The sequence below is a fragment of the Struthio camelus genome, chromosome 28 (assembly GCF_040807025.1).
Source record: "Struthio camelus isolate bStrCam1 chromosome 28, bStrCam1.hap1, whole genome shotgun sequence".
NCBI lineage: Eukaryota > Metazoa > Chordata > Aves > Struthioniformes > Struthionidae > Struthio > Struthio camelus.
This window is the reverse complement of record NC_090969.1, coordinates 1512723-1526413: the sequence shown is the minus strand read 5'-3', so window position 1 is coordinate 1526413 and position 13691 is coordinate 1512723. Positions and strand designations below refer to the sequence as shown.

General features: G+C 53.3%; 1 protein-coding gene across 6 annotated transcripts; it reads right to left on the bottom strand.

Annotated features, from left to right (window-relative positions):
* Positions 1-2233: 2233 nt before the first annotated feature.
* On the bottom strand, positions 2234-11301 carry RACGAP1 (Rac GTPase activating protein 1). 6 transcript variants are annotated; one of them, XM_068921062.1, is made up of 18 exons: positions 11161-11237; positions 10118-10206; positions 9736-9843; positions 9434-9636; positions 8903-9039; positions 8618-8687; positions 8350-8403; positions 7561-7638; positions 7301-7418; positions 6972-7102; positions 6262-6426; positions 5757-5852; positions 5319-5517; positions 4543-4648; positions 4210-4342; positions 3936-4071; positions 3573-3681; positions 2243-3266 (listed from the first exon to the last, which is right to left on the bottom strand). In XM_068921062.1, exons 4-18 carry the CDS (start codon positions 9545-9547, stop codon positions 3191-3193), a joined length of 1722 nt encoding a protein of 573 aa, XP_068777163.1. In that variant the 5' UTR covers positions 9548-9636; positions 9736-9843; positions 10118-10206; positions 11161-11237; the 3' UTR covers positions 2243-3190. The 6 variants fall into 6 exon arrangements, with proteins under 6 accessions (XP_068777160.1, XP_068777159.1, XP_068777161.1 ...); XM_068921063.1 differs by having other exon boundaries at positions 10118-10202; positions 11161-11217; XM_068921059.1 differs by lacking the exon at positions 9736-9843 and having other exon boundaries at positions 2234-3266; positions 11161-11254.
* Positions 11302-13691: the final 2390 nt, after the last annotated feature.

Sequence of the window (13691 nt, the reverse complement as noted above, 5' to 3'; positions counted from 1 at the left end):
CCCCCCAGTGCCCCCCAGCACCAAGCCCCAGCGCCCTGGGCTCCCACAGCCTCCCAGTGCCCCCCAGCACCCAGCCCCAGCGCCCTGGGCTCCCACAGCCCCCCAGTGCCCCCCAGCACCCAGCCCCAGCGCCCTGGGCTCCCCCAGCCTCCCACTGCCTTCCCAGTGGCCCCCAGCACCCAGCCCTGCCACCCAGGACTCCCTTAGCCTCCCAGTGCCCCCCTAGCCTTCCCACTGCCCCCCAGCACCCAGCCCCACTGCCCAGGGCTCCTTCAGCCTCCCAGTGCCCTCCCAGCTCCCTCCTCACCAGTTGCACCAGCTGCTCCCAGGTCCCAGCTGGCAGCACCCACTGGACCAGCTCTTGGGACAGGGTGGGCAGGAAGCAGGGCAGGGGGACCTCGGGCAGGAGCGGGTGCAGTGGGGGGCACAGGGTGCTGCGCGGCAGCGCCAGCACCCCGGGGTGCTCTTGGCGGGGCTCCCGCCCTGCTTTGGGCAGGGACAGATCCAGAGGCTGGTTGGGGTCTGGCAGGGACCCATGGGTGCCCCAGGGGGGCCCACTGGGAGGGCCTAGCTCAGCATAGGAGACAGCACCTGCACTGAGCACCCCGTGCACTCCCAAAGCACCCCCATGCCGAAGACCCTGGGGCCACGTCCCGGGCTCACCGGGGGTCCCCAGGGTCTTGGGGGGCACAAGGGTTCCTGGGAGCCATCGGTGGGTGCTCAGGTGGGTGCTGCAGGAGGCGGAGAGGAAGTGCTTCTGGCAGCCAGCACAGCAGTTCAGCTTCTCACCTGGGGAGAGCAGCTCAGCGGGGCACCCGAGGGTGCAGGGGACGGGGAGACACCTGGGATGGGTTGGGGACCCCCTGCAGTGCGTGAGCGAGGCCCTCGCCCCCCACTGGGGACACACAAGGACACATGTGCACACACACCCTAGCACCCAGCAGGTGCACACACGTGTGCATGCTGCTCCTGGGGGGAGCGCACAGACCCCACATGCAAGTGCTGCCGTGCTTCTTGGTGCAGACCCTTGCACCCTCGCACACGCGTGCCCTCACACACGCGTGCCCTCGCACACGCGTGCCCTCACACACGCCCTTCCCGCAGCCCCAACAGTGCAATTTCCTTCCAGGCAGGCAGCTGCTCTCTATCGTACCCATGCTGCAGTCAGGCTGCCTCCATGCAGATCCTCCCCGTGCACCGCTGCCCTCGTGCACGCACACGTGCAAACGCACACACCTGCGTCCGTGCACACGCACGTGTGCGCACAGCCCCCCTCCAGCGACCCCCTGCCCCGTGGTGACGTGGGGTCCTAGGGTCTCCCCGCAGCAGCCAGGCACCACGCGAGGCGCAGCACAACCCAACCGCATGGGACCCGCGGGCCCCTGGGAGGCCAGGCAGGAGCCACGCGTGACTCCTGGGGACCCGCAGTCACACTCACCACACACCGCCTCGCTGTGGCACCCGTGCGTCAGCCCCGAGCCCTTGCCAGGGCTGCGCCGGGGTTGGGTTTGCTTCCTGCGCTGGCCTCGGGGCCTCTCGGCCATGCCGGCCACAGGAGCCCACGGTGAAAGTCCCGCTGATGTGCTGGGGGTCAGGTGAGCCCTGCGGGAGAAAGCAAAGAGCACCCAGAGGTGACCCGCCGCAGGAGCTGGGTGCAGGGACTGGCCCCGCTCACACCCAGCTCCTCAGCATTTAACACCCCTAGGCTGCCCCCGAACGCTCCCCACGCCTGCGCCAGCCCCACGGTGACCTCCACCCCGGGGAGGAGCCCCGCTGGACGCCCCCCGCAGCGCAGCAGGCGCGGGTGGGGCGCAGCACCCGTATCCGGCCCTCGCCTGTCCTGGCCGCCCCAGCTGTAGGTGAGAAAACGCCCGAAGGCAGCAGCCCCCGCCTGCCCGGGGGCCCCCACCCTGCTGGGGGGGGGGGGGGGGAAAGGTGGCAACACTGTGTGGCCAGGGCTCCCTACCTCCACGAGGGAAAGTGCTCCAGTTGCCCCCAGGGACCTGCACAGCCTGATGGAGCCCCTGCTGAGCACCCAAGGGTGCCCGACCCTGCACCCCAGCAGCTAAAGGTGACAGGTTCACCCCGGGTCTTTCAGACAAGAGATGAGACACAACTGCTCATCCACAGAGCCACCAAGCCTCCCCCCCCCCCCCCTTACTTTCTGTAAGGCAACACAGGCCCTAGTTCAAACTGCACAAAACAAGAAAAAAAAAAAACACAAGCCAGAGAATAGACCCTTTGGTTACAGTAGCGCCTCACTGTTTACTGGGTATCAGGACAGTTTCCAGGAGCTCAGTAAAAACAATCCATAAGCTTTTGTACACGCTTTGCAAGACTTCAAGCAGCGCTAGCTAAACTAGTGTCTTCCGATCTGGGAAACCAGGGCCTCCCAAAACTAAGGGCACTATTAAACCCGTCCCCCATGCCAGTACAAACAGCGCTAGTAATTTATTTAGAGGGCCCAAGAATCCTTTGGCCTTGCCTCCCAAGACAGTCCTCCACAAGATTTCTTCTGGGAAGCACAACATTGGTGAAAGCTCCTTTCGAACAAGTCACAGTCCCTGTGGCAACTAAAGAGCTCTTGCCCCCAAGACAACAATAACATCACCACCCATAGAATTTGAGGCTACACAAGCACCAGCACAAGTCAAGAAGCAGAGCAAACTTCTGTGCATGGTGGAAGACTGGATGCCAAGAGCAAAGTGTGGTCAAATGACCATTGTCACCGGTTTCACTGAAAAACAGATGAGAGGGGAAGAGCTCAGTGGTCACTGCCTTCCAGAACACAGACATTTTCCCAAATAAGTACAGCTTCTCTTTTGCTGGTGTGAAGAGCAGCCTCGAGCTCTAGGAGACTTAAATCTTTCCATAAATGTTCTACTTCAAACAGGTAGAGGACAAGGTGCTACTAAAAAACATAAGTGATTCTTCTAGCATTTTTTTTATTAAAATGTTGAACAAAGCCTGCTAGTTACTCTCTTCACCAATATTACGTGTAGTATAGCATTTGATAAAATACATTGCACAATAAAAATCCCATTAAAAGCCTCAGTTAAGCTGATAGATAAAAGGAGAAAGTTCTTATTACACAAGGCTGCCAAGGGCTGCACAGAGGAGTTCACTTTTATTGTACTCATGCATATTGGTGTGCAAATACTACGATGACACTGAAGGCCCCAGGTCCACTTCACTTCAGCATCGGAGAGGCAAAGAAATTGCCTTGACGGCCAAGCTGGGTTGCCGACTTGCTTTTGCTCCCAAATCTAGTTCAAGGGAAGCAGAAAGTCTCAGTTTTGGATTGGGGACACAGAAGTCTTCAACCCTTTTCCCCGTGGTTATTCACTCCAGTTGCACCCTCCTCCCACACGGAGCGTTCCCTCTCCCTACCGTGAGGGGGCACTCGTTAGCCACCGCTCACTCCGCACTGCTACTACTGCATTCAGTAAGGGAAAGCTGACTGAGCAATAAACCCAAGCTGCTCCCAAAACTTGGTCCAAAAAGTTTACTTTCACTTCTACTTGCACCCCCAACACCACCTGCAGTCATCCCACCATCACAGCACCACTTACTTAGGGGTAGTTTTGCTGAAGGTTGACTTGACCTTCTGGGACAGGGAGCTGGACGAGGGTGTCTTGGACAGCTGCTGTTCAGGGGTGGTGAGGGGCCCAAGTATGCTCACTGTGAGGAGAGGCAGTGAAGTGAGCAACAGGAGGACAGCTGAGCGTGCATTGCTGTGCGAGGAACACTAAACGCTTTCTAACGTCTGTCAGAGATACTAGACAAATCTGGCGTTTCCTGGCACATTCCTCATTTTAGTTCTTCCTCCATAAAGCATGAAGGAAGGGCTCGTTCTAGTTTCACAAGCATCTTTAACTGAAAGCCATTATTTTTATTACAGTGCCTGCACAGCCAGAGTAACAACCAGCTGTTACCTTTAACATCTGGTGTCTGTGGAGTGGAATAGGCATTGGTGTTCTCAATTATGTGCGTCGGATCAATGTTTTCTTGCTCCACTATCATGAACTGGCTCCAGTACTCCACTGGCAGCAGCAGAAGCCGTTCCACCACCTACGGCAACACCCGCGAGGGGCAAATATCACAGCTTTAACATTGACAGACAGACATGACCTCAGCCCCCTCAGCAATCCATCCCAATTCTCCAAATAAGATATACTTCCCCCAAGTCGGTCCTTCCTGCTAACCTACCTTGGGTTGCCGCTTCGTGTCCTGCAGGAGTGTCATAGGGTCAGGGTCAGGCACCGCATGGGCGACTATTGTAGGGCCAAAGACTTTGGCTAAGTTGGCAATGTCCATTTTAGTCTCTGGGCTCTGAGCCACTCTAGATGGCGAGAAGAGCATAGTTACGCCTCTTCACCTTTACACGCACGCCCCCTGGCCTCCCCACTTCAGCCTCTGAATAAGCAAGTTCTTCCAGAATAAAGACTTCACGATCACAACCAGTAGCAACCACCTATTAGAAGGGGCACCAGTGGCACAGTTATATGCCCTTTTCAGAAATACCAGTCCATCTGAACTTACCTCTGCAGATGAATCATGAGGAAAGCTAGAGTGTCCCTGTTGGCCTGAGGAAGTTCACCAATCGCTTGGTACATAGCAGCAACACTGTTGTCCTCATCCAAGATTTCTGAAAGAGAGCACAAAAGTCAATCTCAAAGTAGTCCCAGAGGCACAAGTGTAATATCCCCCTCACAGTACAAGCTGGCCTGGGGAACAAGGAACCCAGAAGCTTAGCATGCCGCTTTTAACAATTTCATATCCTGCCCAAGCACTAGAACTTGTCTCTTTCCTCTTCCAGAAGATCACCACTAGCCACATCCAATGTGCTCTTATGACTTAACCTCAGCATTTAATGCTTTGAGGTCTAGGGCACAAGGTTATTGCTGCCTCCAGTTAGAGTTCTCTATACAAACATTAAAGGTTGCATCAAGACTGCACCAGACTTTGGCCCGTTAAAAGGGGTACTGCGCAACGGGGCTACTGATCCACTGAAACAATGCAGCTTCTAATGCAGAAATGAATCTAAAGCAAGGACCAATATCACCTAACAGCTGCAGTCCAGGTGATACAGCCATTGCAGATTTCTAGACGGAACAATTCACAATATACTAAAGCTAAGTATTTTCTTGAAACAGTACAGCAGAAGTGAGATCTTTCTAACATACACACTATCATCAACACAACTGCAAGCAAGAGGGCTCTGCAGAGCACTGAGGTCTGTCAGTTTATCTGTCAGACAAACCTGTGACCATCAAGCCTAGCGAAAGAGTTGGAGAGGCCATTTAGCTTCCCTTTACCTGCAGCTTCCATAAAAGTCTTGTTTAACCGGAAAGTGAGAAGGGGTTCTTTTAGGCTGCGTAGAAAGTCCTTCAGAAGGCCACAGATAGCATGGATATCATCCACTTTACTGAGCAAAGGAACATTCTTTGCTCTAAGGAACTTCTCCTTCAGCTCCTTCACTGTCTTGTCACAGCCAGATATCCGGTAAAGGCCCATCTGTTAGCAGAAGGCATTGCTCAGAGGCAGAATATCAATAGCACATATAAAGCCTATGTTCTTCTGCACCCACTTTCTCTCCACACCTGAACACTCAGACATAGACACTGCTGCTCAGTCCTAGTCACCCACTGAGCAGCACTGCACGCACCATAAATAAGAAACCTTTGTGTTAATTTGTTTCTCTAACACCACGACCCATTTCATTAGTACCGTTTCACTCCTCATTCTGTTTTTACCTCACGTAGCCCTCGCTGCTCAATCTCATTAACACAGTGCACTATGATGGAAGGAATCATTGGAGGAGTAGTCGGAACAAAGTCCATCAAGGTCCCCTAAGGGGCAGAGGGGGAGGAAAAAAAAGAAAAGTGATGTTTAGTCTTCAAGACACAGAAAATACTCTCAGGAATCCAGTCCGAGACCTAGGCTTAAGAACCACCCTTTCTTCTTCACAAACCCAGGAGAGGGGGACACTTATACTCATTAACATAGTGCAGGAGAATTGCCTACCCAGAGCTGCCACATACACAACTCACCCTCCTACAGGACGTCCCCACCCCCCAAACCAATCCTTGGTATTTAAGGATACTTTAACAAGGTAATTTGTGTTTTATTACACGGCTCTGAGCAACAAGAGCTCTTCTATAGAGAGCCAGCTCACTGGGAACGTGTTCCAACTCTAACCAAGCACCAGTCTGTTCACTGCTGGCAGCTACGTTGTTTGAGCTCACGCCATGGCCTTACCTCTCCAATTCTGACAGGAGTGCCTGTCAAGGTGGGGATGCAGGGAAGGGGACAGCGCTCCCGACACTCTGGATGAGTGACCACACGGCAGTCTCTGCATTTTAGAGACAGTTTTCCAAACTTTATCCGCTTTCCACAGGGAACACATGATTCCGGCTTGATAACCTAGCAATACAGAGCACAGGGACCAGGAAGACATTAACACAACGTAGCAGCTTAGGAGAAGTTGAGCTGGATCACTATAGCATAATACACTCACTGACCCACGCAAGTAACAGGGACACTTAATACTAAGTTAAGCAGTAATGGCTGGTAACCTCTTGTCAATAGCTTGGGATCCCAATTCATGTTAATCCTACTCATTAAGCTTATTCTCATCCATCACAGGCTCTCACTTACCGGGACCTGAGTTGTGAATTGTGTACTCCAGGTGGGCTGGGTTATTCCACCTGCAGTGGAAAGTCCTCCACAACTGCAGTCCCGCATCTTGGATGGCACAGACATACACACACGCAACCCCACAATGCAGCCAAGGCCCCAGACCAGCAATTACCAGCCTCCCATTAGCTCACAGGAGGACCAGAATAAACCCAGAGAACATAGCAATATATCCAACAAATAGCCTTTACCTTTGATTAAATCAATACGCAAGGTTAATGGAAGGTGATTTTTTTCCCTCCCCCTCAAGTTTTTCCTGCCTGCAGACCTACCGTCTTTGACACAAACTCATGTAACCTCACTCCCGCATTGTTCTGTGGAGTGCTGGAGCCATCGCTCTCCGATTTGGATTCTAGCTGCCTACTGCCCAAGCTTGACTCACTGTTCCAAGGCTGTAAAGTACCTGGAAGACAGAAGAGAAGAAGGATACTTGATTGAATGGAATCACTCTCCTGGGTAACCTTTGCTTCAAAAGAAAAGGCACTGTAAATCAGAGGCAGCTGCCTAGGTACTGGCAGAGATTATTGTAATATCGCAGAATACCTTATGCTCCCCTAACTAACTGCTTTAGGACCGGGATAAATGCCAATGCGACACCTACCAGTTTTCCTCTGGCTTCTGAGGCTGTAAGGCACGGTCTGGATGGTAGAAATGGCTTCAATTGGGCCACCATCACTGGGGACAGTGAGAGTTGTCTTTGCTACTATGGACTCATTTCCCTGTAACGAGAAGTCTGCAGTTAGTGACAGCAATACATACAACTGACATGACAAGGATCTTCCAGTTTGTTGGTCCTGGAAAGAGGCAGACAGTATGATCAAGTGTTTTAGAATCACACGAACCCAGCTGGAACCACCATACCTGGTCCACTGTGGAGCCAATTGATCGGGTTTTCTTCAGAGGACCTGGAGGGCCTTCAATGAACTGCCTGGATGAGCGCTGAAAAGATGTAGCATTTTTGTCAACTAGGCAGGCATGCTACCAATTTCGATAGATACTGCCTTACTAGAAGGACCAAATAATTGTCTGCACACACACGCAACAGAAGCGTTAAGTCCTTCCATGGTACCTGTTGTAACTCAAGTAGAAAGGCTCACGCAACAGGACAACCCCAAGGAGGCTTTCTGATGCTCAATATATTGCCCTTTCAGGTAGTTTTCCTGGTGAGCCAATCCACCAGGACCAGTTTAGAGGGCAGGGGGGGGAGAGGGGAAGCCAAGCAAACTCCAGACTCTTCCCAACCCTAGCAGGGAAGATTACAGGCTGTCTTTCCCCACCTATGCCTATCACATACTGATAGTGGACCATAACAAATCACAAGCCCCTTAACAGAACAAGGAAATATTAATTTTCCCCAAATTGGGTGGCTTTTAATAATCAAAGTGCTTTCCTGCAAACCATAGGCCAAAATCAGAACAAGATACTTGGAACTCCATCCCAGTCATTTTCAGTAGACAAGCAACATCAGAATTAACTTTCAGTCTAAATCCACACAGCAGGTCTGAATTACAGCAGAAGCACATCCATCTGAAGTCTGACTTCTGAGCTACTAATTACAATCAATACAGGGGGCTGAGAGATGACAGATGGTGACATTGTGTCACCTAAGGCTAACAACGGAACCCATCTGAAGGAAAGAATTCAACATACCCGCTTTTCTCTCTTTTTCAGTCTAACAGCTTTCACCACAGAGGAATCCCAGTCCTGTGGGAAACACACCACTGGTTAGCTCAGTGTAAATACCATATAGCCTCCGGCCAGACTTTCATTACCTTTTAGCCAACAGCACACTGAAGAAATGCAGATCAGCTCTACCAATTTAATACCATAGTATTCTAAACAATGCTTCTCTGGAGATTACCCCACACCCTTAAGGTTTTATAGTTGAAGAGAGCTTCAGTACTTGGCATTACATTACCAGTGACTCATCAGTCTTGTCAAAGCTGATATCTGACAGAATTGAGCCAGATTCATCAATTGTAGACAGCCTAAAAAGAAAAAAGTTAGAAGAAACATGTGTCAGTTAGGCTTTCAGTGAGCCACAGTTCCAGAACAATCTTACTGACTCATAAGAGCTTTATTTCCAAGTGGAATACAGAGTGAAACTCTGCTCATATGAATGCAGTGTTAGTAGGATCACAGATGTACACAAAGCTGAATTGACATTACTTATGTTGCTTAGACAAAACGCTCTTTTGCCTACCTTTTGTTACCTGAACCCCCTACAGAAACCTGTGGCCTGTTAAGAAAGGCAAGGGCAGATTTCTGTTCTTCACTTAGCTGAATACTCCCAGAGGCATCACACATGAGCAGCTCTCGAATCAGTTGTATTTGCCGCTCCTGTAAAGGTAGGTAGCATCAGAAGCTGCCACAGCATAGACTACATTTAATTACCGTATGAACCAATCTCGAGTATTTGAGATACTGCACAGATCGTCTTTCTCAGAACTTGTCTCAGGAGAACGTTAACGGCCACAAAGCGACAGCAGCCCATGCTCTGCTAGGTAACAGCAGCTCTCCTGTAAACAGCAGCTGATAGGCTTTGGCCTATAAAAAGGCTATTCAAAGCAGAAGGCTACTACAAGGAGCCAAGCCCCCTCCCCCCCCTTTTTTTTTTTTTTTAAAAAAAAACAATTATCTTGGCTGCCAGTCCTTATTTTCTATAGATCAATGCAGATTAACCACTATCTCTCTGCAGTCTAATGAGCTAACTGGGTAATGAAGAATTACTCACCAACTTCTCACAGTCTGTTTCAGCTTTTTGCCTTCGTTTGATCTCCACGTCCACTTGATTGCGAGCGTGTTTCAGCTTCACATCCAGAGCACTACGTTCAGTTTCCGTTTTCATTAGAAGATCCTTGTACTTGGCAAGCTCATGCTCTGTTTTCTGCCACTTTCTCCGAAACTCTTCAAAGTTCTTTGCTAACTGAATAAATTCTGGGTAGAAAACATTTCAATCTTTAGTTGCTAAAGCGAGCAGAGGAAATGCAGCAGGCCTCTATTTGCTGACAGTAGGCATCTATCAATGTAACCCACCCTTGACAGAAGAGGCAGACAAGCTGGCCTTTCAGCAAAGCCAACTGCACTCTAGATGTTCACTAAGATTTCAGACCAAGTCCTTCACATTCGCATCAACCAGAAGAGCTAGAACATACAAGACTCTGCATGGATGAAGTCAGCTTGCTACAGAAGCAGAGCACAGCCCTGCCCAGTTCAGCCTGTGACTTCATCCTTCTAGACAATGAAAAAACAAACCAATCAACCAACCCCCACACAAGTCTGGCTACCCACATCAGTCTCATCACCCACAGCTCCATCAGATTGTCCAGTAACAGTCACTGATGTTTGTTTGCACGTTTATAGTCCCACAGCAAACACAGAGCAGCCCACTGGAACTACCCACAGAGACAGGACTTACGATATTCGTTTCCCTCACTTAAAACTTCGGCCTGGCGCATAAGCTGATCAAATAGATTCCGCAAATTCAGCATTGCTGTCTCCATCTTCCTGCCAAGAAAATGGACCTAAATAACCAGCCCAATCCTCTCCTTCCACCTTCAAGCAGAGGTTAGCAGCCCAAAGAAGACAAACAAAGACAGCATTTTAATCAAGACATATGCATCTCAACTAATTCCTAGAGCATTAAGAGCAGCCTCATGCCTCCATAGTTCAGGGATAAAAAAAACAGCAATATGAAGAGGCAAGTAATTGCTTCAAGTAATCTGCAGTATACTACAGAGGCTCAAGCCCCCAAGACAAGATGACTTTCTTTCTGGAAGGCTGCAGAACATAACTCGCACCCAGGCTATGAGTAACTTGGCACTATATAGGCCACTAAGATCTGTAAGGTTTCAGCATTTCATAAGATAAAAATAGGAGCAGCATTCTGAAGAGTTTGAATACAGTTTTAAATTTAGCTGCATTTTAAATTACAGCTCCCACAGCAAACAGCTTTTGAAATTCAGGGCAGTCAGCATGTTTTCCTCAAACAGCAGCAACAATAGCAGAAGAGAAGAAACGAAGAGAAAAAGTCTCCAGCTCAGCAACACAGCTATGACTTCTCTATCCAGCAGGGTCGTCAGCGAGCAAACCCGGGTTTATTTTATTGCGTGTGTTGCATTAAAGGCAGCAGGGTCGCTAGCCCGGCGCTGCCCAGCCCGACGGGGGCGGGTGAGGGAAGGAGGCCAGCACGAAGGGTGCCCACAGCCGCCTCCCCCTCTCCCCCGGGGCCCGGCCCGGCCCTCGGCGCCACAACCGCCCCCTCAGGGGAAAATCTCTGAGGAAACCGGCGCCGGGACGGCCCGGGCCGCCGGCCCGCGCCGAGGCCCGGAGGCAGCTCCCCCCACCCCCGGCTCCTCCCGGTCAAGCGAGGGCCTCGCTGGCAGGGCGAGACCCGGTACCGAGGGCCCCGGAGGCCCGGTACCGAGCAGCGGCCCCGCTTTACCTCAGCCGCCCGCTCACCTGAGGCGCCGGCCCGGCGCGAGCTCCCGCCGGCTGCAACCGCCCGGCCCAACCGCCCCGCACTTCGGTTTGAATCCCAGCGGCCAGCCAATGACAGGCCGCTCTCCCGCCCTCCCGGCCGCTCATTGGCTTCGCTCACCGCCAGCCTGAAGCCGAGCCGGCGCCATGTCTGCTGAGGGCGTGGCTTCTCTGCTCCACTCCCTCGTGCGAGGGCGGACGGGACCCCAGAGGCCGCGTGATGAAGCCGGCCCGGCGCCATCTTTACTGCTGGTTCCTGGTCCCAGCCTGCGTTGCTTAGCAACGGAGCAGGCGGCGGATGCTGACAGGCCTCAGATCGCCCCAAAATCGTGTCCGTCCCCCGCCTCGTCCGTGCCGCCACCCTCCGGGCTTGTCACCGAGGCCCGAGCCCAGGAACAGCGGTCAACCACTCCCGTAGATGCGGGGGGTGATGGGCCCCTTGCAGCCCTCCGAGGCTCCCCAGGCGCCTCGAAGATATTTGATGAAACGTTGTCCAAAATCGCCTTCGCTTCCGAGGAAACGCCGATGGCTGCGGCTTTGGAGGCCTCCAGGCACCGACCACAGCAAGACCGATACGCGAATTTCCACCCCCGAGGAGGAGGAGGGAAATCCGCGGACCCGGCTTCCCGGCCCGAGGCCGGTGGGAGGAAAAAAAAAAAACCCCAAAACCTCCATTTTCCACACATTCCCATTCACCAAAACCTAAAACCTCCCAGCAACCTCTTAACACACGAACGAGGCCGTTTATTAAGTGCTCCCGTTTCGGGAAAATGATGCCTCCACCGACATGTTTGCTCCGGTTAAAAACCGTTAATAGGATTTATGCTAATCTGCCGATGCCGGCCATGGCCGAGCATCCCTCCCCGCGCCGGGATCTCGCCGACGCCGAGACGTTTTTGCCGTTTCCTTCGGCAGGTCTCGGCCGCGGATTAAGCCGCCGGGAGTCCGGCTCACCCCCCCCCCCCAATCTTTTTTCCCATGCAAACGGCAAAAATTAATCTTCCGTCTTCCTCTGATATTTGGGCTGAAATACAAGCTGGGAGGGGAGATAAGCTGGGGGGGGGTAACGGCGGTGCTGCCGGCCGCGGGCCGCCCCAAACCGCCCCAGGCGCCCCGCGTCACCCCCCAACCCTTAGGTTTCTCCTAAGGTTCCCGCGGTTTCCCGTCACCGCGGAGGGAAGGGACGGTCCCCTCCTTCCCCGCAGGCGAGCAGACACGACCTCGGTCGCCGCCACCTGCTTAATTATTTTTTGCTTTGCAAAGGGGAAAACGTCGGCCGTGCGTTTAACAACGGCTGCTTGGGAGTAATTGGGGTGATTATTGCATGGCCCAGGGGAAAAACCGCAGCTGGTTATCTCCAGGGAGTAGCGTTAGGATTCGGCAGATAATCAGAGGGTTATTTGTAGCACTTTAGATGTCACTTCTTAACGGATTTAGGAGCGATCGCGCTCAAACCACGCTGTCGGGGCTGCTCCCAAACCGGGGTGCCCAGGGACCTGCAAGCGAAAGAGCTGCCCAGGCCGGTGCTGCTGCTGCAGGGCGACGGGCGGACGTCTCAGCGAGCTCGGGGAAGTCCCCTTAAAGCTCAAACCCTTCCCCATCTGCCTGCATCAAGCCTTTTTCTTTTCTGTTTTCTTTTTTTTTTTTTTAATTTAAATTCGACCTTCTTGCAAGAGAAACGATGCTCAGGCCGGCAGCTCCCCGTCGGCGTCGGCACAGGGTCATCAGCGAGCAACCCGGGGTTTGTTTCACCGCGTCTGTTGTATCCAGGGCAGCAGCTTTCGGAGCGCCGAAGCCGCTCGCAGGGTCTCCGAGCCGGCGGAAAAGTGAGACGGGCTCCTGCAAACCCCGAGCGACGCCGCGTGCGCCGGCGCTAACCCTTCTCCCGGCTGCCTCCATCCAGCCTGGCCTCCGCCGCCAGGGCTGGAAAGAGGCTTTTTAGCAAGGCCAGACGCAGCCACGGCCCTCGGTGCTCCCTCTTGGGCAGGTTTGCAGCACGGCAGCGGAAGCGATTCGAGGCCCGGGAACGACGGCGCCTTTGCTGATGCTCCCAGCCCGGGCTGCCAGCGGGGAGGATGCTCGCTCGGAGGTTTTGCAGTGACCCACGCCGGGCGGCCAGCGGGGAGGATGCTCGCTCGGAGGTTTTGCAGTGACCCACGCCGGGCGGCCAGCGGGGAGGATGCTCGCTCGGAGGTTTTGCAGTGACCCACGCCGGGCAGCCAGCGGGGAGGATGCTCGCTCGGAGGTTTTGCAGTGACCCACGCCCGGGCTGCCAGCGGGGAGGATGCTCGCTCGGAGGTTTTGCAGTGACCCACGCCGGGCAGCCAGCGGGGAGGATGCTCGCTCGGAGGTTTTGCGCTGCTCGCGCCAGGGGTTGTTTAACACATCGGACGCAGGTCGAGAGAGCAGGCGCGGAGGAAGGAGGTCTGGTGGGACCGGACCTTTATCTCCAGCCCATTGGCAGCCAAATCTCTGTGTGGTACGTATGAAGGGTGAGCGGGCAGGAGACCTGG

What these genes read in the sequence shown, in the direction of transcription:
- RACGAP1 (XM_068921058.1), bottom strand. Translation starts at nt 11,286, where the DNA reads ATGAGCGGCCGGGAGGGCGGGAGAGCGGCCTGTCATTGGCTGGCCGCT. An exon ending in AGCAGCGAGGGCTACGTGAG is followed by an intron (nt 5,518 to 5,756) that starts GTAAAAACAGAA and finishes TTCTGCTAACAG; the next exon opens with ATGGGCCTTTACCGGATATC. An exon ending in GACTTTTATGGAAGCTGCAG is followed by an intron (nt 4,649 to 5,318) that starts GTAAAGGGAAGC and finishes GCTCTCTTTCAG; the next exon opens with AAATCTTGGATGAGGACAAC.